At 42.1% G+C, this 21216-nt stretch overlaps 1 protein-coding gene across 2 annotated transcripts in view; it reads right to left on the bottom strand.

Annotated features, from left to right (window-relative positions):
• The window catches only part of LOC136852575 (uncharacterized), a 101572-nt gene that overhangs the window by 10106 nt on the left and 70250 nt on the right, over window positions 1-21216 (bottom strand). For both annotated transcript variants that reach the window (XM_067127385.1, XM_067127384.1), the window contains exon 12: window positions 6702-6824. In XM_067127385.1, coding sequence (XP_066983486.1) covers window positions 6702-6824 — 123 coding nt within the window. The remainder of the gene's footprint in view (window positions 1-6701; window positions 6825-21216) is intronic.

Here is a 21216-nt window from a genome sequence, read left to right as displayed (position 1 = left end):
TCCTCTGACCGCAGCGGAAGCTCACCCAAAGGTGCGGCCTCGCAATCCGTGCCTGAGCTGGTCATGGCAACCCGCAAGCCTCTCATGCCCACCATGACCTCTTCTCCTCCTTCCCAGTCCTCCACAGACAAACCCATGAATAAGGGTCCTGCCTTACCACAACTGGCCGATGAATTCAAGGAACTGCAATGACTAGTAGTGGAGCTTGTAACGAATGCCCCTACTTCAGCTATCAAATAAACCGGGACAGGTGGCACTTCTATGTCTCCCTCGGACTCGGTTCCACCAATTCCCCTACCAAGGAGGTCCACCGAAGAAAGGTCACAGGCACAGGTCATTCAGCGCTGAACCACAAACTGACAGTAAAAAGGTCTGAAAGGTGCAACAGGAGGAAAACCTCACAACTGCACTATGAATCAGTTGTGAGGAGACGGTTAACAGATAAATCCAGGTAGCCCAATAAGAGCTGTTGAGCTCTCCTCGCACTAGTGCCCTCTGGCAAAGTGCCTCACCTTTATCTTACGAAGAACTTTGGCACCTCTGTCCAGAGGAGGATGCCAGGTTTCTTCCCGTTTATTCTTCTCACAACTGTGTGACTTAATTTCTTCTTGTAATGTTTCCTTCTACCACTCTGAGCATTTCTCTCTCTCTCTCGTTCCAATCTTCTAATTTAATACTTTCCTGGCAATCCTGCCCTTCATGCACCCTTTGTATAAGTCTAAAAATGGCTCCTCCTCTTAATTTGCTTCCCACTCTGCCAATCCAGAGTGCAATTGCCAGATTTTTTTAATACCGCAAGTCCTCTGACTTCCTACTTAATGCCTACAACGGCATGGTAACTTTTACATTGAATATAACGGAGCCTTTCGGCCTAACCGCATGAGTGCCACACCTGGCACAGTGCCATTACCATCGCCACTGGCAGTTGCTTGTGCCAGTGGAGTCGCGGCCTCTGGCTGCTCTTTTGCTGCCCTATGGGGCTAAAGAATGAACCTAGCCAGCTTCCACAGGCTAAGAAATATAATTCTGGTATATTAACCATAACTTTTACTTACTCTTGCATCTGACATTTATTTTACTTGTGACTTGCAAAGCACATGTACTTCACATACCTGACTGTCCTTCATTGTGCTTAGCTTCGTGCCGCAAGGCACCCGTGTTGTTAGTGCCACATCTGGCACCATGCCACCGCATACAAGTATTGTGACACCACCTAACCTAAGCCCATGAATACTTCGTTGTAATGCCTCCTCAAGGCACCCTAACAGCATGATTTTGGACTGTCAAAGTAACCTTACTAATTAAGTGCATGTATAACCTGAAGTTTAATGCTGTACTAATCCTATAATTGTTCTACGTGTTGTTACCTTGATTCTTGAAATATTAATTCATAGACCTTTTAATTTTGTATTGGCTATAATGCTGCTTTAACTTAATAACATGAGAGACATGACTTTAACTTGCAGCGTAACGTAAACTATAGAGTCCAATTTAAAAATCAGTGATATGTACCTTGCTTTTGATTTACTTGCAGAATCAATTATTTCTCTGAAATGAAATGTTACCACAAAAGGGAAGTAGAGAGTTATCAGTTGTTCAGTTGAGTTCACTTAGCTGCTGATATTTCCACCCAATTCAAGGTAAAAATGTCTACTTTGTGGGGGAGCTGTTAAGTGGGAAACCACTTCCAAAGCAAACTCAAACCTCCAAACTGCCCTACATCCCAAAATAACATAATTTCATACTAAGACCTAACTGAGGAAGGATGGATGGATGTATGATATTTAGGGCAAAAGGAGTGAGAAACTCAGCCCCTATGTAAATTTCTCTCCATGCTCCCCTTCTTGGTGCATTTGTTTATCTCTTTTCTAAAGACCTGGTGACTGCTTGAATTACCTCTTTTCAGATAAAAGGTGAATGGAGACGAAGCCTGCCGAAAATCTGCCAGAAAGGTTGAGTTCCCCATAAAAACTGATGAACATGGGTTGCCAGAAGTCGCCAGGATTTGGGAAAAATCCTTACATAGAAAACGAAGGCACGACCCCCATTCTTGTGACGACAGTGACCTCTGGGAGGAGCAAGAAAATAAGCCTCCGAGGTCACATAAGGCAAGAAACAGCAACCGCTGCTCTCAGAACACCCTTTCAGCACACTGAAACACTACCCCTTGCATGGCCCCTTATTGAGCTGACCCCTTCACGTGATCACCTTTCGACCACCCAGTCACATTACCTGTGCAATTTCCCATTAAACTTATCCCTCCAGAACTGGCGAAATTCAACAAGGCCCCTCCATCGCTCCGAAATTCAATGTGGCCCCCCCATCGCTCCGTTATATGGTAACATCCTGACTGGAGGTTTTTTCAAGTCATGTATCTTTAATCTCCAACTGCACTCTCATTTCCTTTTCTGAATTGCGAGTTATCACAAAGACCTGACTTACTTAGCTCAATGTGAATTTTACTGCAAGTATATCGTACCAGAATAGAGTTATCTTGGCACCCTCTGTGCAGCCCTTGATTCACCCGAGATCGTTATAATTATCCTTGTGTAACAGCTGGCATCATCAAATTGCAGATGGTACATTGGCTGTGGAAACATCGACTTGTCTTGTATTTCTTGCAGTGAAAGGTCATTGCAATCAATTCTTCAGTATCCCTTTCAAGAGGATTAATCATAGACTATTCAAATTTTTAACAGTGATAGCACGACTAAAAATATGGCAGCCCCTGTTGGATCTGCCTATCATTCCCCAGTCTTCTGACTGATGTGGTTAATTGTAAATATATTCCTTTTAAAGTAAACCTGTGTTCATCTGCAAGCCCCTTGTTGAAGTATGGCCCTTAGCCCAACTGTTTTTCTATTATGTTCCTGCCTGTCAGATTTTTTTCAAGGTGTACAGCAAGACCCTGTTCAAGAGCTAGACCCCAGATTGGACCCTGAACAAGGAAAACAGTAAGTAAGCCGGGTGAGAATGTAAATATATATATATATATATATATATATATATATATATATATATATATATATATATATATATATATATATATATATATATATATATATATATATATATATATATATATTATTTATTATGATTAGCAAGAATTCGCTAGCAAATTACCTCCCCCTCCTTTGTTGTTGTTGGTTGTTCATTTACTGCCAGCCGGTCGATCGATAGACCATCTGTCTATCGACTTAAAAACAAGGGTTAAAAGATTAAAGCGCTCCCATTTTTGATAAAGATCTTTCCTTCGAGGCAAAAGTAATCTGGCTTGGGTGTTTCTCCTACAGGCCAAAACCTCCCCTGCGGGCAGCAGGTGCAATGAGTCAAAGCATCTGTGTTGGGCGCACCCCTGCCCCATAGGAGGATAAAGGCAAAAGCCCACGAGGTCTCGGCACACACGCGGGCTGGAAGATATGGAGTGAACTTGTGAAGACGTCCTCAACACCTGGCCCCATCGATGCCCTTGCATCCTAACCACGTGGCCCTTTCAAAGTATACTTCTCCTCGTGCCCTTCGACCGTATTCCTCGAGCCCACACGCCATTGCTTGGAGTTTCGAGGAGTCCCCATCGCCTTGCCCCTTTACGGAAGCCCTTGCATCTCACCACGTGGAAGAAACTCGTCCTCGGAAATCGCAAGTCATCCACGGACCGCCTTCTACACGCCCTCGGAAAATCTGCTAAGGTAAAGTGCCCTGGAAGAGCCCCATTTCAGTCACGCTTTTGTCTCGTAATATTTTCTTAAAGAGAAAGCCAGAAATCTCCCTTGTCTAATGTCCGTGCGCCTCTTGCATCGGCAGTATTAATTCTTTATTACTCCTTTGGCACCCTCAGTGCAGCTTCGAATTCATTATTCTTTTGTCTATTTTCATTACTGGCGTATAATGTGCATATCTCTCATTTCAGAGGATCCTATTTCGTGGAAGCTTCTCGGACCGTGTCTGGAATCCCCAGTTTCATTCAATCCCCGTAGGAATCTCCTTCAGGATAGTAATCTACTTGAGTTCCTCTTTCCCGTACTGATATCATTTATGTAAATACACTCCTTTAAATTTGCCCACGTGTTTTACGTAATATTTCCCTCAGTAACAAGAGCCCTAAGCTCATATGAAATTCTCCTTTGTTTTCCTCTTTTTTTACGTTTTCCCGTACCCACAAAGTCAGAATCACAAGGCTAAATTACCGTAAATTGTTGCTACCTGTCTCACAGAGCATATTTCAAACTAAAACCACGGAAAAACGTAAAATATTATATATATATACACAGGTATTCCCCTACTTACGATGGGGTTAGGTTCCAAAAAACCCATCGTCTGTTAAAAAAATCATAACTCGAATATGGCCTAGCCTACACTAGGGTAATCAGTGCCATCTATACATATATGCTAGCCTAGCCTACACTACACAGTATACTTTATACATATATGGTATAGTAATTATTAGTGTCAGCTAATTCTGCAGATTCAATGCAGACTGACATGATAAGTCAGTATAAAGAGAAAATGAATAACAAACAAGGCCTAGCCTGCACTTTCGTATATCATATACAGTACCCTAGCCTACATTATACTGTATTCTATTTTCACATAACAACATCGTACTATACAAACATCAAATTAACGAATGTACATCTTTTCCACGGATCTTTTAAAAAGTTATGCTTTACCACATTGTATCCATTTGTAAATGTTCTTATATTGCTTTTGCATTTAAAATTCCGATCATACCAATCAAATGTTTTGGTTTGGGAATCGAACACGCGGTGTTTATTTCGCCGCATTTAACTCGGTTCAGAGGGCATTTCTTGCTTCTAGTTAGCGTAAATGAATCTCTTGATATTTTATTTATAATGGACATAAATATTTTTCGTTATACGAAGCGTTTTTAAGTCAAAATATAACTTAAATGTCTTGTTGTGAAATTAATTTAGCTATTTTTTTTTTCATTAATGGATGACGTTGGCGGCTGGCCGTTTGGGGCATGTTTGTTTTGTGTAAAAAAAATCAAGATTCCGTTTGCTTTTTTCTCTTGATTTCATCATCATACTACGAGCTTTTCATATTTATCTTTTATTGGCGTGAAAACAGCAGTAATATGTGTTCTTTCACGCCCAGTAGTTTTGATTTAAATACTTTCCAATTTTATTTGCGGTCGAGTTTCATCCGTGTTGCCAATGCATGATAATTTATAGTCATTAGCAGCTTGAACATTCTTTTCTCAGCTTCAACTACAACTTGCAGCTTAAATTTACTGTAGCAGTATATTTCCTTGTCGATCTTTTCTCCAAAGCGGATAAGGGTATAGTGTAAAAATATATCAGTACTTAACATCATTTTTAACATAACTACAATAATTGTTTAAAAGTACGATGGTTGAAATACTAGCAAAACAGTTGTTATCTGATTCGATTATTAGCAAAACAACAGTTTCTCATTCGGTTGTTTATGGCTGTACGCATTTTCGCAAAAGTATAAGGTTACTAACAATACTTTTATCATTCTTTTACTTTTTTAACTAGAAGATGGAATAAAGAGATGGAGAAAAAGAAGTTGGTCTATTGTAAGTCGGTCTCTCTTGCTGCCTGATTGTACGGCAACTGTACCATGTTGCCTGTGCCGCCTCGAAATTTAAAAATATTTTCTAAATATTGTCGTACCGGTATTGTTAACTTCATCGTAAACTCGAATTATCGTAAGACGTATTATCGTCACTCATGCATTGCCTGTACTTATAAACGCACAAAAATTGCAAACGAGCACTGACCTATTTTAACTTCCGACACAACGAGAGCAAGTGAGGTCGGCTCATTGAATTAATGTACCTATTCCAGCCTCTCAGGCCAATGTATCGCATAATCGCGACGCTGCCTGATTATACGTTGTTGCCTGCGCCAGTCATAAACGAAATTTAAAAATACGTATTTTAAAAATATTGTCGTATCGATATTAATTGCTAACCCCATTGTAAAAGCTTAATTATCGTAAGTCGAATTATCATAACTCGAGCACTACCTGTATATATGTATATATATATATATATATATATATATATATATATATATATATATATATATATATATATATATATATATATATATATATATATATATAATACAATATAAAAATACATATTTTAGGTTACATATAAATCAAGAGAGAACATTTCTATTCATTTGATTATATTGTAAATTTCAGGGCATATTTCTTATATGAGAAAATAGATTTTGTGCAAAAATCAGCCTTCTAACTGTCATAGTTTCATAGTTATTACAAAATAACCATAAATTTTTTTCTTTTGCCATTTTCTGAAGACTTAGTTTTTTAAAAAATAGAAGCTTATAACTCCAAGAAGACAGAACCAAATTTGATGACACTTTTACTGGGTGTAGTATAACTATATATCTTGATTTTGTACATGGGAAATTCATTTTTGAGTGAAACTTTTTTTTGCATATTTTTAAAAAGTTTTGAAATCTTTTTATTTAATAATAATAAAAAAAAAAACTTATAAGTCGAATTTCTAAATTTCCCACGATGAAAAATTTTCATTATTAGTTGAATAAGTGGTAAAAATTTGAGGCAAATCCCTTCATTCATACGGTAGTTATAGGCACTTATTTATAATGGGCCTTATGGAGTCGGTGCTCCCCTTACACAAGTACATTGCTGCTATCTCATGGATAATAAGATAAACTTACCTGGTCTGAAATGAGTCTTTCACCAAAGGCTTTAGCAGCTCCTTGCACAAGATCTGATTCTTGCATCATCCAAGTCTCAAATAAGCCTTCCTTTCCTGCTGCCATCAACTTTTTACCAAGCATCTGATGAAAAATAATATATATTAACTATTAACTAAACACAAAAGAGTCCTAGTCACAAGAGTTATGCATTATAAACTATATGAATCAAGTGATTCATACAGCCAAATGTTATATGCATGATTACACCAAGTTCTGCTACAAAGAAGTATACAAGTGACTATCCAGTGCGGCATACTAAAATTCTAATATGAACAATCAGTATACAAAAAACTGACCATTTTCTAATTCTAAAGAAAACATCACAGCTGAAGCTTTCCAGTTTCATGCTGCACAATTAGCAATTTAAATCTGATAGTGCACCTGATAAGTATAAAAAAAAAAATACTGTTAAAGACTTAAAAAACATTTGTGGCTATGACTGGTAGATTTTACTTTCTTCTTTACAGCAATTGAAATACCCTCTTGAAAAGAGCTAAATATCAACATACTCTATCCTTTCTCAAAGGATTACGTAATATGTATAAGTTTTTGACAACTAAAAACTTTTTTCACACAAACTGAATACTTGTAATTAGCCATTTCATGTGCCATGAAATCACCCAAGACACTTAAGCAGTCAGTCAGTAGTACTGCACTTGCATGGGTGGATCTCATATTTTAAAGCAACCATAAGTCTCATTACTTGTATTGTCTGATCCAAGTGCTATTATGAAATTAGTTGGGCTAGGAGATCAGATGTTGCATTACAAGTAATGTGCTTGTAGGAAAAATTTTGTTTAAGAAAATATTTGTTTTATCACAAACCCATTACATTTATATTAAATCTGAATCTCAATTTAGGTGGAAAGGATCAGGTTACTAAAGACACCAGAATCAGCTAAGTAAGACTAGTAAGATCCAAGTGAAAGTTCTCTGGGACTGACCTTATAGAGGGATCAGAAATTTGTTTTTATTTAGCATTTCCCAACGTTTTGTGAGAGAGAGAGAGAGAGAGAGAGAGAGAGAGAGAGAGAGAGAGAGAGAGAGAGAGAGAGAGAGAGAGAGAGTGTAATTGTCATTGTGAGTGGTTCGGTTGTTGGAGTTGGTTTTACGGCTGTCTCTCTGTCTGTCGGTCTGTCGGGAGTTTTTCGGTTTTTGGGGAAGTCTTGGGCAGTTGAGGTCCAACCTTGAAAGTGAACGGGAGTTCGTCTGTTTTTTTGGGACCACATTAATGGTTCATGTGTCTCTTCTTTTTTTTTGTTGGTTCGTTGTTGGTGGAGGGTCGGTTTAAGTTTTTTTGTTTCGTGGGTGTGTGCTGTGATTGGCGACCGTGGACCTTATCCATCTCCAGCAACCGAAGATCAGGGTGAGTGTTGCGTGTTGTGTTGTTTGTGGGTGTGAATACCGCCACATAATATTTGGCGCCCAACGTGGGGCAGCTGGTATTGCAGCTGCAGGTGAGATTGGTGGCTGGTAGTGTGACTGAAGAGAAGGATGGAAGAGGAACTGGTGAGGTTGAGAGAGGAGAATACGTGGTTGAGGGGTGAGAATGAGAGATTGAGGAGTCAGTTGGAGGAGATGGGGGGAATGCTAAGAAGTGCGAAAGAAGAAATGAAAGGGGAGATGAAAGAGTCAGAAGAGAGAATGGAAGAGAGGATGGATAAAAAGTTGGAGGGAATGATGAAAAGTGTGGAAGAAATGATGAAAGGTATGTTCAAGGGTGTTTTTGGAGAAGGGGCTGTTGGAGGCAGGTTCTCTGGAACGTGTGAAGGGGCAAGAGAGAAAGAAAAGGAGGAAGAAGTGAATGGAAGCGTGAGTGATGAAAGTGATATGGGAATAGGAAGTAAGAAACGAGGGAATGAGAGGCAGGGTAAGGAAAAGGGAATGAAAAGCAAGGGAAGGAACAGAGGGAAAGTAAGGATAAGTCAGGGGAAGAAAAAGGGAAGAAGGAAAGGGAAAGGAAACTGGTAAGAAGGGTAAGGAAGTGGGAAAGGCAGGAAAGAAGGGAGAGGGTGAAGGCAGTAGTGATAGTGAGGTGGATGGAGGTGAGTGGATAAAAGTGGATAAAAAGAGGGGAAGAAGAGTGTAATGAGTAAGATGAATGTAAGTGCAGAAGTGGACTCTTTGTATTCGGAAGAGGGTATGAAAGGACAGAGCGAAAGTAGCGAAAGTGAGTGAAAGTGAGAAAGAAGTGAGAAAGGCTATGTATGTGAGGGAGGTACCCCGGTGTGAAAAGTATAATGAGTATGGAAGTAGGGATGTGCATGATTTCTTTAGGGAGTATGAAAGGTTTTGTCAGGATAAGTATGGGGAAAGTAAGAGAGTGTGGGCACAAGAATTAGGAGAGTATTTGACTGGGTTTCTACTTGATATGTATAGGGTTATTATGAGTGTGGGGGATGTTGAGTATGACAAGGTGAAAGCTAGACTAGTTGAGCAAGCGAGGCGTATGAAAGCGAGTGTTAAGTATAAGAGGAAGAATGAATTTGATGAGGCAAGAATGAAAGCTGGGGAAACCTTGTCACTATATGCTTGTAGGCTGGAGACGTTGGCAAGGAAGAAGTTTGGGGATGATGGGATAGATGAATGTAAGGAGTTAGTACGGAAGTTGTTAGGGACAGTGCCAGATGGAGTTAGAGAATTTGTGAACTTGAAGCGGAAGGAGAAGAAAAGGTGGACGAATGAAAGGTTGACTTGGGGAGAAATTTTGGAAATTGTAGAAGATTATGAGCTTGACAGGGTTATAAAAGAGAGCAGAAGTGTAAGTGTAAGGGCTGGGGTAGATGAGAGAGTACCAGAATTTGGAAGCTTTAGGGATGCAGTGTTGAGGGGCCCAATGAGAATGGCCGATAGTGTAATAGATAGGAGTGTAAGAGCAAGTAATGTGGAGGTGCCAGTGAGGATGAATGGTGGGTTTGTAAGGGAACAACGGGTTGGACGGGTTAGGGATAGTAGTGTACAAAGGGGAAGGTCGATGAGTGGAAGTCGAGCGAAGTGTTTTAGATGTGGAAAGGAAGGACATACAAAGAATGAGTGTAGGTGGGCTTTAGGAGCGTGTTTTGGGTGTGGGCAACCGGGACATTTGGTAAGGGAGTGTACGAAAGATAGGGGGGTTAAATGCTACCGGTGCGGACAGATGGGTCATGTTGCTAATGGTTGTAGGGGTACCCGAGTGAATGTAATATGTGGTAACTGTGGTAAGAATGGGCATTATGCGAGAATGTGTTCAGAACCGAGAGCGAAGTGTGACGAATGTGGAATGGAAGGGCATGTATCAAGTGTATGTAGACGAAAGAGGGTGACTGTGACAGCGAATTCGGGAAACTGAGTGGGAAGGGGGTTCAAATGGGTGGATCCTCCAGGATGCAAGCGGTGCGTGTGATGCATGTACGTGAGGGGTTGTTGCATGAGGGAGGTTTTGCTGGAAAGACTGACGAGTGCATGAGTGTGCAAGTGTGTTGTAAGGGAGTAAGATTGATTGCCTTAGTAGATACCAGGTGTAGTATGAATGTCATATTTAAGAATGGATGTGAGAAATTGAGGAATACGTGTGAGATTAGGAACTGCCAGGGGGAAGTAAGAGGGATTGGAAATTTAGGGGTAGCAGTAGTTGGAAGAGTGTGTGAACGGTTAGAAATTGGGGGTGTAGTGATGGATGAAAGTGATTTTTGTGTGATTGAGAGTACGAATGATAAATATGATATTTTATTGGGATGTGAGTTTTTGAAAAAATGCGGGATGGTGGTCCGTCCTAGTATGAATGTAATTGAATTACGTATGAAAGGGGATGTGCTTGGGGATTTGTATTTGGGGAAGGATGGTAGGGTTGAGCAAAAATTGTGGAAGAGAGTGCCTGTAATTGCGACAGAGAGGGTAAAAGTGCCACATGATATTGGAGAAGTTGTGAGTGTGAAAGTGGCATGGCGGATAGCCTCGGGATAGCCAACAATGATAGGTGTGAGTATGTGGTTGAGGGAATAGACATAAATAAATTAGTCAGGGCAAATGTGTGTGTATATGATGGGGTTTTGAACATGGGAGATCCGAGGGTATATATAACGTCATTGCCGAGTGGCAGGAAGAAGCGAGTCCGAGGAATATGTGAGGGAGATTGCGTGGGAATATTACGTACGTTGGTGAATGTGGATGATGAGAGGTACGTGAAGGTACAGCAGGTGATGACAGGTGATTTGAAAGGAGCTAATGATTGGACGTATGAGGAGTTGAAGGAAAGAGTAAAGGCAGATGAAAATGTAAGTGATAACGTAAGAGAACGATTGAGGAGAATGTTGTGGGATAGGCGGGGGGCATTGAGTCGGGGAGACGAGGATTTTGGGGATCAAGCTTCCCGAATTTAAAATAGTTCTGGAAGACGACACCCCCATATATCAGCGTCCCCGACATTTTTCTCCGTCTATCAATCGTGAGATAGAGGAGCAGTGTGAGGAGCTTGAGAGGGTGGGAGTGATTGAAAGGAGTGCGAGCGCCTGGAATAGCCCCATTGTACCGGTACGTAAGCCAGATGGAAGTTTGCGGATGTGTGTGGATTATCGGAAGGTGAATGAAGTAACTGTGAAAGAGCGATTCCCGATGAATGTGGTGTCTGATTGTGTATACAAGATGAATGGAATGAAAGTGTTTACAAAATTAGATCTGGTAAGGGGCTATTACCAGATGCCTCTGGAGGAGGGGAGCAGGCATATTACGGCCTTTTCTAGTGGTTCCTGCCACTACCAGTTCCGAAGATTGAGTTTCGGACTGGCTAATGCGCCTGCTGCCTTCCAAAGGGCAATGAATGTGGTTCTGGCTGGGTTTGATCGCAAGAAGGTAACTGTTTTTATAGATGACATTTTGATTGCGAGTGAGACTGTAGAAGAGAATATGGAACTGCTAGAACGAGTGTTAGAAAGGTTGGAAGAAGTAGGAATAAAAGTAAAATTTGAAAAGTGTGCTTGGTTGGCTGGGGAGGTGGAATTTCTAGGGCATATGGTGAGTGGAAGAGGTGTAAGGAAGAGTGATAAGTTCGTGAATAAGGTGAGGGAATTTCCACGTCCCCGGACCGTGCGTGAGTTGAAAGGATTTTTGGGTTTAATTGAGTTTGGAAGGAAGTTTATAAAAGATTGTTCAGGGATCGGGAAACCACTTACTGAATGGACGGGAAAGAGAAATTGTGTAAGATTGAAATGGGATGAGCGAATGATCAAGCGTTCGAGAGATTGAAAGAGGAGGCTGCAAGAGACGTGGCGTTGGCTTTCCCGGACTATAGTGAGAATGCGAATAAACTAGAACTGTATACGGATGCAAGTAAATATAGTATGGGAGGATGCTTGGTACAAATGCAGAAGGCGAATGGGGGAGAACAATTGAGAGTAATTGCGTATGTGAGCAAGGCGTTTGGAAAGGCAGAGTTGAAATATTCGGTGATTGAAAAGGAATTGGCTGCAATAAGGTTTTGTGTGAAAGCGTTGAAAGTATTTTTGTATGGGGTAGATTTTGTGATACGGACGGACCATCGACCGCTAGTATATATGGTTAAAAAGGAGAGTGTGAATGCTAGAATTGCGAGAACGATAGAGGATTTGAATGAGTTTAGTTTTAAGGTAGAGTATGTACAAGGTAGACAGAATATTGTTGCAGATGCTATGTCGCGTATGTGGACTGAACGAGATGATAGGGTTAGGAGCGACTGGGACCCGGACCAAGTACCTGTAGGATTTGTGGTAAAGCAACAGTATGTAGGGGAGAATCGAGTGTGGGAATGTCTGTTTGTGGGGTTGGGTAGTTTGGAAATAAATGGGTTGATTGACGGAGTACCTGCGAGCATGAACGAGTTGCGTGAAAAGGTGATGAATGAGATGCCGGAAGGAGGAGTGCGTGAGGAAGGAAGGAATTAGATGAGGAGGAAAAGTTAGTGAAAGTGTTGTTGGTGGTGGCGGAAATGTTTAAAATTACAGTACGATTATTCTTTGGATGGAATAGGCCGGTAGAGTATAAAGGAAGGGTGAATGAAAGTGGTACGAATGTGATTTTAAATGTTCACTGTGGAAAGGATACTTGTAGCTGGCTGGTTAAGAAAGGTGATTGTGGGAAAAATGAGGAATAAGGGGTAGGGTTGAGGATATCGTTGAAGATGAATGCGATGAGGATGGTTGTGAGGAAGCTAAGCAGGTGAATGTAGCCGTGAGAGCGTGTATGCATGAAGCGAAAGGTAAATTAGTAACGAATGTAGTGGTGGATCAGAATAAATATTGTAGTTTGGTAGACACGGGAGCACAAGTGTCGTTAGTGAGTAGTACAGTAGTTAGTGAATTGGAAAGGTGCGATTGGGATATAAAAAGAAAATCAACGAGTGTAAGGATACATGGTTTGGGACAAGGGAGTGTGTTAGTATGGGAGGAGGTACAATTAAAAATTCAGTTAGGGAATTTGAAATAATACATAATTTTGTAGTCATGGATGAGAATGATATGCCAACATGTTTTTTATTAGGAATTGATTTTATGAGAATGCATGATATAAGTGTGGATGTCGGGAGGGGAATTTTAGGAAAGGGCGGCAGGGAAATAACGAAGGTTAAAGGAGGGGATGTGTCTAAAACTAGTTTTGTAGGTATGGTAGATATTGCAAGGAGTGAAAATGATTTGTTGAGTGAAGAGGAAATTAAGCAGATGCAAAATCAGTGCATGAAAATAAATATGTTAAGAGAGTGTGTGTTAGGGGGTGTAAGATTAGGAAGTTGGCCGTCTGAGTTAGAAGTGTATAAGCGAAGTGCTAAGAGATTTGTCGTATGTAAAGGTATAGTTTATTTTTTGCATCAGGAAGGGATATGGGATGGGGAAGTGTATGTGCCAGTATTTTCGGAAGACGCAGCTGTGGGTATGTGTTTATTGGTGCATAATAGGTTTGGGCATCTGGGAAAAATAAATTATGGGAATGTATGAGAGAGAGATTGTATGTGCCTGGATTGAGTAAAATTTGTGCGGATGTAGCGATTACAAAGCGGACTGTCAGAAGGGTAAGTATCAAAGTGTGCATGCGAATCCACCTGTGTTGCGATTGCAGATGAAAGAGTTATTTGAGATGGTTGTGATTGATTGTGTGTCGTTGCCTGTGACTGCTAGAGGACATGTGGGAATGGTTGTAATGGTAGATCATTTGAGTAAGTTTGCATATGCGGTAGCGATTCGGAACAAAAAGAGTGAGACTGTAGCGAGAATGGTGGGTCAAGTGATGTTGCCAATGTGTGTGTGTGCAAGCCGACGCGAATGTTGAGTGACAATGGGCCTGAATTTGTTGGATGGGAGTTTGAGCAAATGTTGCGTGATTGGGGCATAGAACATGTGTACTCTACGCCGTATATGCCCAGTGCGAATGGATTGGTGGAACGAACGGTGAAAACGTTGACAGAGATATTACGTATGATGAGTGAATGTGATAATGATTGGGATGTAAACGTTGGGAAGCGTTGTGGGTATACAACGCCACCGTGCATAGGGGGTATTGGTATGTCTCCGTGTAAATATGTGTTAAATTTTGAAAAGATAGTGAGACCGAGATTGGGTCTATCTGATAATGATAGGGAGGTATGGAAGAAGGCGCATGAAAGGTTTGAAAGTTACAAGGTGGGCGAGAAAGTGTTGAAAGAAGTAATCGAGAAAGGGCGGTTGAATGTAAATAAAGTGCGTGGAAAATTTGAGGGTCCGTATGAGGTGTTGGAAGTTGGTCCCAGTGGGCTTAGTTATGTTGTAGGGGAAGTATGTGTAGATGGTAGTGCGAGAGAAATGCGAGAGCATCACAACCAATTGCGTAGATGGAAGGATGTACCGGAATATGTGAGAGAGAATGGGGTGTATAAATGGTTGAAATCGAATGTGGGTGAACCAAGTATGCATGAGAGCTTGTGTATGGAGGATCAGCAATTTGTTTTGATAGAGTATGGTAAAAAAACGTAAGAAAGGGAAGAACGTAAGTAAACTGAATGGTCGTAAGTAAGTTGTGTGATAGGGGTGTGAGTGCCAAAGTGGAAATGAGTGATAAAGCGTGTAATACGGATGAATGGGATGGTATGGATAGAACGTATAGCATATGCGGGTTTGATATAACTGAGTTGACTGAACGTGTAGGGGTTAGTGAACGGTTGGAGGTGAGCGAAAGTGTAAGAGTAAGAGAGCGTAGCAGTGATAGACGAGTGATTGAAAGCATGAATGAATCGTTGCAAGAATTGGAAAGGTCAATGAGCGAATGGGATGGGTTAGTTGAAGAATTGGGGAGGTATTTGGGAACGAGTTAGAGGGTATAGATGAGATTGTGGATGAAATTGAGAGTGGTAATAGTGAAGAAGATAGCGTGAATCTGAGAGAGAATGGAGGAGAAAATGTAAATCTGAATGTTGCTGGAAGAGAGAGCGAGTCTGAGAGAATGATTGCGTGCCCATGAACGCGATCTAGAGGACCTGCTAGGGAGCATCCGTGGGTGTTGCGTAAAGGCGATTTGAAAGGTGTGAAAGGTGTTGGTTGGGAAATGCTAAAAGGGGGAGAAATATAGAAGGATCAGAAATTTGTTTTTATTTAGCATTTCCCAACGTTTTGTGAGAGAGAGAGAGAGAGAGAGAGAGAGAGAGTGTAATTGTCATTGTGAGTGGTTCGGTTGTTGGAGTTGGTTTTACGGCTGTCTCTCTGTCTGTCGGTCTGTCGGGAGTTTTTCGGTTTTTGGGGAAGTCTTGGGCAGTTGAGGTCCAACCTTGAAAGTGAACGGGAGTTCGTCTGTTTTTTTGGGACCACATTAATGGTTCATGTGTCTCTTCTTTTTTTTGTTGGTTCGTTGTTGGTGGAGGGTCGGTTTAAGTTTTTTTGTTTCGTGGGTGTGTGCCGTGAGTGTTGCGTGTTGTGTTGTTTGTGGGTGTGAATACCGCCACAACCTCCTGTAGAAAGAATGTGTGTCACTCTAAGACATACAGGAAATTATATCAGTGAAAGTGAAATACGTACATCATATTACAGTGTACAGCTTTCTTATCAGACCCACCATGGAATGCTGTGAGTTAGAAGCCTTATAATGACACAGGTTACTTCTACGGAGCAACCAATGTAACACATGACAGCACTCATCCATTAGGTCTAAGGTAGAGTCATAAAAACATTGAAAGTCTACATCATAAAGAATGTCATAACATGAACGAGGGGATGGTTAAGGTGATGACACTACAGAATCTGCGCCCACATATTACCTTTTACTTCACTTCCATTCCCAGTTCCTTTCTTCCATATTGCTGTCCAAACTCTCTTAGCTATTACTTCTTAGTGCAACTGTGGGATTTTCTCCCACTTTCACCTTTAGATCCTATTACTTCATCTCATTTACTTTCTGAAATTATGTCATATTGTCCACCCAATCCAACTATATTTTTCACTGTCTCATGCAATGAACAGCTGAAAGCACCCCGACTTTTGGCTTTTAAGCCTTAATTCCATGATTGACTGATTAAGTAACTGATTCACTCAATCATTCACACCAAAGCAGGTAACCCCTGTCCTGCTGCTACCACAAGACTGAACAAATACAAATCTTACTGCCTCTATACTGCATTCCTGAAAGAAAAGCTTGGTTGCATTGTTTGGCACTTCCACAAGCCTGCCATTAAAATTATACTGGCCTCAAAATTGTTTAAAAATTAGTTGCATTGAAAGGGCTTGGATCTTGTGGGAAGGCCTAGCAACTTGTTTTCCTTTGCCACTGGCCAATATCTGTATATCTTACTGGAGCCAGCACAGGATAGTATTTTTCATTATTAAATTCTAAAGACATCCCATGGACAACAGAACTCTAGAAGTGCCTCCTCCAAATCCCTTGTTGATACAGCTGAATGAGTCTGACAGGGCAAAAGGGCAGGTACTCTTTTTCTTGGAATACTACCAGATGGAAACTTTCCTAGCCTAACACGTCCAAAAAATTTTTCAATTATGCGATCCACCCATCTGCTCACATTGTTCTTTTATTATACAATCCAGCTTATGACAACAAAAACCACATAACAGACTTAAAAACCAAAATTACCAACCTAACCATCAGAGAGCTCTCTCTACTGCACTACACTGTTCAACAATTCCGCCTGCATTTTTTTGACATTTTGCTCTCCTGCCATTTTCGTCCTATGACGTCACAAGAACAGATACTTTTAAACATAAGGAATGCTTTGCTATAAAAACCTCTTGTAAAATTAAACTTGTGCTTTTGATACATTTTATAATGCCTGTACCATCTCACTAATGCAGAAAATAAAAATAAAATAATCATGACTAACTTATAAAACTAACATACAATCACCAGAGAGAAAGAATCGCAAAGGCAAAGCGGTTTAGTCCATTACCTAGGATGTGTCTCTTCATGAGAAAGTCAGCTTCAATATCAGATTAATCACCTTTCAAGCTGACTGGTTGCAAAAGCCAGGAAGAGATAGTCTTCAGTGTTAGGTTCACCAAAGAAGCCTGATCTAAAAGCCCATACATAGGTTTAGTAAAACTAATTATTGTCAACAACAGCTTCCATCTCAAGGGTTTAGGTCTCCTGAGAAATCTTCTTCACAAAGAGCTGATACAGCCTGTTACAGTTACCTATAATGATTTACTGTATAATCATAATGTAAATGTAACTACTAGCTAAATACAGTACATAGTTTACCTTTTGCTCCTATCCACTTTCTGCTAAAACAGTTCTGACTGTCATACTATAATGGCTCTCTGCTGGTTAAAAAATGGCTACACACTTCAAGAGAAGCCACAAACCAGTGTGGCTTATAACCTAAAGCATGTAACTATGGTAGCATGTCTGTACTGAGATTTAAATTTCTCAAAAAAATGATATTTTAATAATAAAATAAAGTTTGTTCATACTTACCTGGCAGATATATATATAGCTGTATTCTCCGAAGTCCGACAGAATTTCAAAAAACTCACGGCACACGCAGTGGGGCCAGGTGGTTAGTACCCATTCCCGCCACTGGGAGGCAGGTATCAGGAACCATTCCCATTTTCTATTCAGATTTTCTAGTGCCACTGTCTCCTGAGGGGAGGAGGGTGGGCACTATGATTATATATATCTGCCAGGTAAGTATGAACAAACTTTATTTTATTATTAAAATATCATTTTGTTCATGAGACTTACCTGTCAGATATATATATAGCTGAATCCCACCATTGGAGGTGGGACGAGACAGAATAGGATTTAGGAAACAAAAATATGTAGGCGATTGACGTCTTGGTTCCTTACCTGTTAGCATAGCTGACTTTGTGATACTGTCACCCAAGCCTGCTTCTGCTTTACTAGAGTCTCCAGCAAGGTAGTGACCTATATAGCTGGTGAGTTCTAGATGATCTGTCCACGGGGGCGTGACCACAATGGGACTAGATCATAAGACCATACTGTGAGGGCAAAAGGAGCAACGACCAACCACCTGACCGAGCCTATCTAAGTAATAAAACTTAGTATAAGCTAAAGACTGGGATGTCCACCTCCGGTGCTAACCCAACAACCATAAAAACACAAAATCAAGATTAAAAAAATACTTCCTAACCTCTAAAGGATAGGAAGAGTATTGCTCTCTGCCCCCCAAGCATGCGGAAACGTATGGTCCTAGCGAAGTAGCAGTTTTGTATGGAGTCTTCACGTCCCGCAAGAAATGTGAAGTTAACACCAAATCGCTTCGCCAGAAGGTGGTACCCAGAAGATCGCTAAGGGACATGTTCTTCTGGAAAGCCACCGAGGTCGCGATAGCTCTCACTAAGTGAGCCTTGACTTTCAGGAGTCTCATGTCGCTGTCTTGGCAGGTAGAATGAGCCTCCCTGAGCGTACTTCTTAAAAAGAATGTCAGAGCATTCTTGGACATCGGAAAGTCAGGCCTTTGACAGAACACAAATTGTCCGACGGGCCTCTGCCTCCTTTCGTCCTATCTAAGAAGAAATTGAGAGCCCTGACAGGGCACAGGACTCTCTCTTATTCTTGCTCAAGAATTTCTGCTATATCCTTGATCTCAAAACTCTTGGGCCAAGGGGTAGAAGGGTTCTCGTTCTTGGCGAGAAACATAGGGCTAAGGGAGCATAAGGCCTTATGCCCTCTAAAGTCTATGTGCTTGTTGATGGCTTGAACTTCACTAACTCTCTTCGTTGTCGCCAGAGCAGTTAGGAAAAAGCCTTCCTTGTCACATTCCTGGGCGATGCCGAATGAAGAGGCTCGAATGTAACCGACTTCAAAAATTCTAGGACGATATCCAGGTTCTAGGAAGGCGTCCATGGATGAGGTACCTTAGAAGTCTCAAAGGACCTCAAGAGATCGTGAAGATCCTTATTGTCGGTTAAGTCTAAAACTCTATGTCTGAAGACTGCCGAGAGCACATTTCAACGTCCTTTAATTGTCGAGACTGCCAGCTTTTCCTTCTCCCCAAGATGAAGAAGGAAGTCTGCTATCTGAAGCACAGAGATCGAGGTTGAGGAAAATCCCCTTGCTTCTGCACCCTTTCCTGAAATTGGCCCACTAAGATTGGTACACCACTGCTCATGAAAAACCCCTCGCTCTCGCCAATTTCGTGATAGTCTGAAGGCAGTCAGACTCAGAGCGGGGAGGTTTTGTGGTACCTTTCGAAGTGGGGCTGTCTGAGCAGATCGGTTTTAAGAGGAAGCGCTCTTGGGAAGTCCACCAGGAAGGTCATGACCTCTGTGAACCACCCTGCCGCTGGCCAAAAGGGGGCGATCAACATCATTGGCGTCCCTTCCGGCGCTGCGAACTTCCTGATGACCTCCCCCAGAATGTTGAAGGGAGGAAAGGCGTAAAGATCCAATCCCTTCCAATCCCAGACGAGGGCATCTACCGCTACTGCTCCTGGATCTAGTAAGGGAGAGCAGTATAGAGGAAGCCTCCTTGTCCTGGATGTCGTGAAGAGATCCACCAAGGGACTTCCTCATAATCTCCACAGCTCCTGACACACCTCCTCATGAAGGGTCCACTCGGTCGGCGGAAGATGATGCTGCCAACTGAGAAGGTCCTCGTGGACATTCTCCACTCCTGCCACGAACCTCGTAAGGATCGTGGTACCCCGAGCATGCGCCCAAAGCAGGAAATCCTACGCCAGGGCAAACAGGGACCGGGAGTGAGTTCCTCCCTGTTTCTTGAGGTATGCCAGGGCTGTGGTGTTGTCCGAGTTTACCAGTATCACTCGGCCTGAAGCTTGGCTCTCGAAGAAAAAGCAGGGCCAGCAGAATCGCCCTAAACTCTTTGAGATTGATGTGCCAGGACACCTGTTCCCCTCTCCAGGTGCCTGACACTTCCTTCCCCGCTAGTGTTGCTCCTCATCCCTCCCTGGACGCGTCGGAAAACAACACTATATCGGGGCTCTGAAGGTGTAGAGAAAACCTCTTCTGCCAACTTTGAGGGGACGAGTCACCACCTCAGGAGATCCTTGACTATGGGAGAGATCCTCAGGGACTCCTTTAGATCCTCCTAGTTTATCTAGTTTTCCGCCAGGAAAAAACTGGAGGGGTCTGAGATGCAGTTTTCCCAGGGAAACCAACTTCTCCAGCGAGGAAATGGTCCCCAGCAAACTCAACCATTCCCTCACCGGGCATGTTTCCTTCCCCAGGTAGGATGGGACTTTTCCAAAGCATTGCTGCCGTTCCTGGGACGGAAAAGCTTGAAAAGCCACTGAATCCATCTGAATCCCCAGAACACTATGGACTGCGTCGGGATCAGATGGGACTTGTCTAAGTTTACTAAAAGTCCTAGGGACTTTGTCAACTTCAAAGTCGATTTCAGGTCCTCCAGACAATTTGACTGTGAAGAGGCTCGAAAGAGCCAATCGTTCAGGTAAAGCGAGATTTGTATGCCCGCTAAGTGAAGCCGTCTCGCCACATTCTTCATGATGATCGTGAAGATTATAGGGGCTGTGCTTATCCCGAAGCAAAGAGCTCTGAATTGGAACACTCGTCCCCAATACAAACCTCAGGAACTTCCTCGACTGGGGATGTATGGGGACGTGAAAGAAGGTGTCCCGAAGGTCCAGTGAGACAACCAATCTCCTGGTCTAAATGCTCCTAGAACAGACTAGGACGTCTCCATCGTGAACTTCCCCTTCGCCATGAAGCGGTTCAGTCCGCTGACATCTAGGACTGATCTCCATCCTTCCGACTGCTTCGGAACTAGAAACAGTCGGCAGACGAATCCTGGGGAGTCCAGCTCCAGGACTAGCTCCACAGCTTTTTTCTCGAGTATTTGCACTAATAACTCGAAAAGGGGCTGTTGCTTCTCTTGATGGTAGAAGGGCGACAAATCCCTGGGCGACGTGCACAGATGTGGCGTGTCGAGAAAGGGGATCTTGCATCCTCTCTCGATAATTAGGAGGGACCAGGAGTCCGCCCCTCTTACTCTCCAGGCTCCCGCAAACGAAAGAAGCCTGGCACCTACAGGCGTCTGGAGGCACTGCAGGTCA

This window comes from Macrobrachium rosenbergii, chromosome 25, assembly GCF_040412425.1.
Source record: "Macrobrachium rosenbergii isolate ZJJX-2024 chromosome 25, ASM4041242v1, whole genome shotgun sequence".
Lineage (NCBI taxonomy): Eukaryota > Metazoa > Arthropoda > Malacostraca > Decapoda > Palaemonidae > Macrobrachium > Macrobrachium rosenbergii.
The sequence above is the reverse complement of the archived record's forward strand: the minus strand, read 5'-3'. Positions and strand labels throughout refer to the sequence as shown.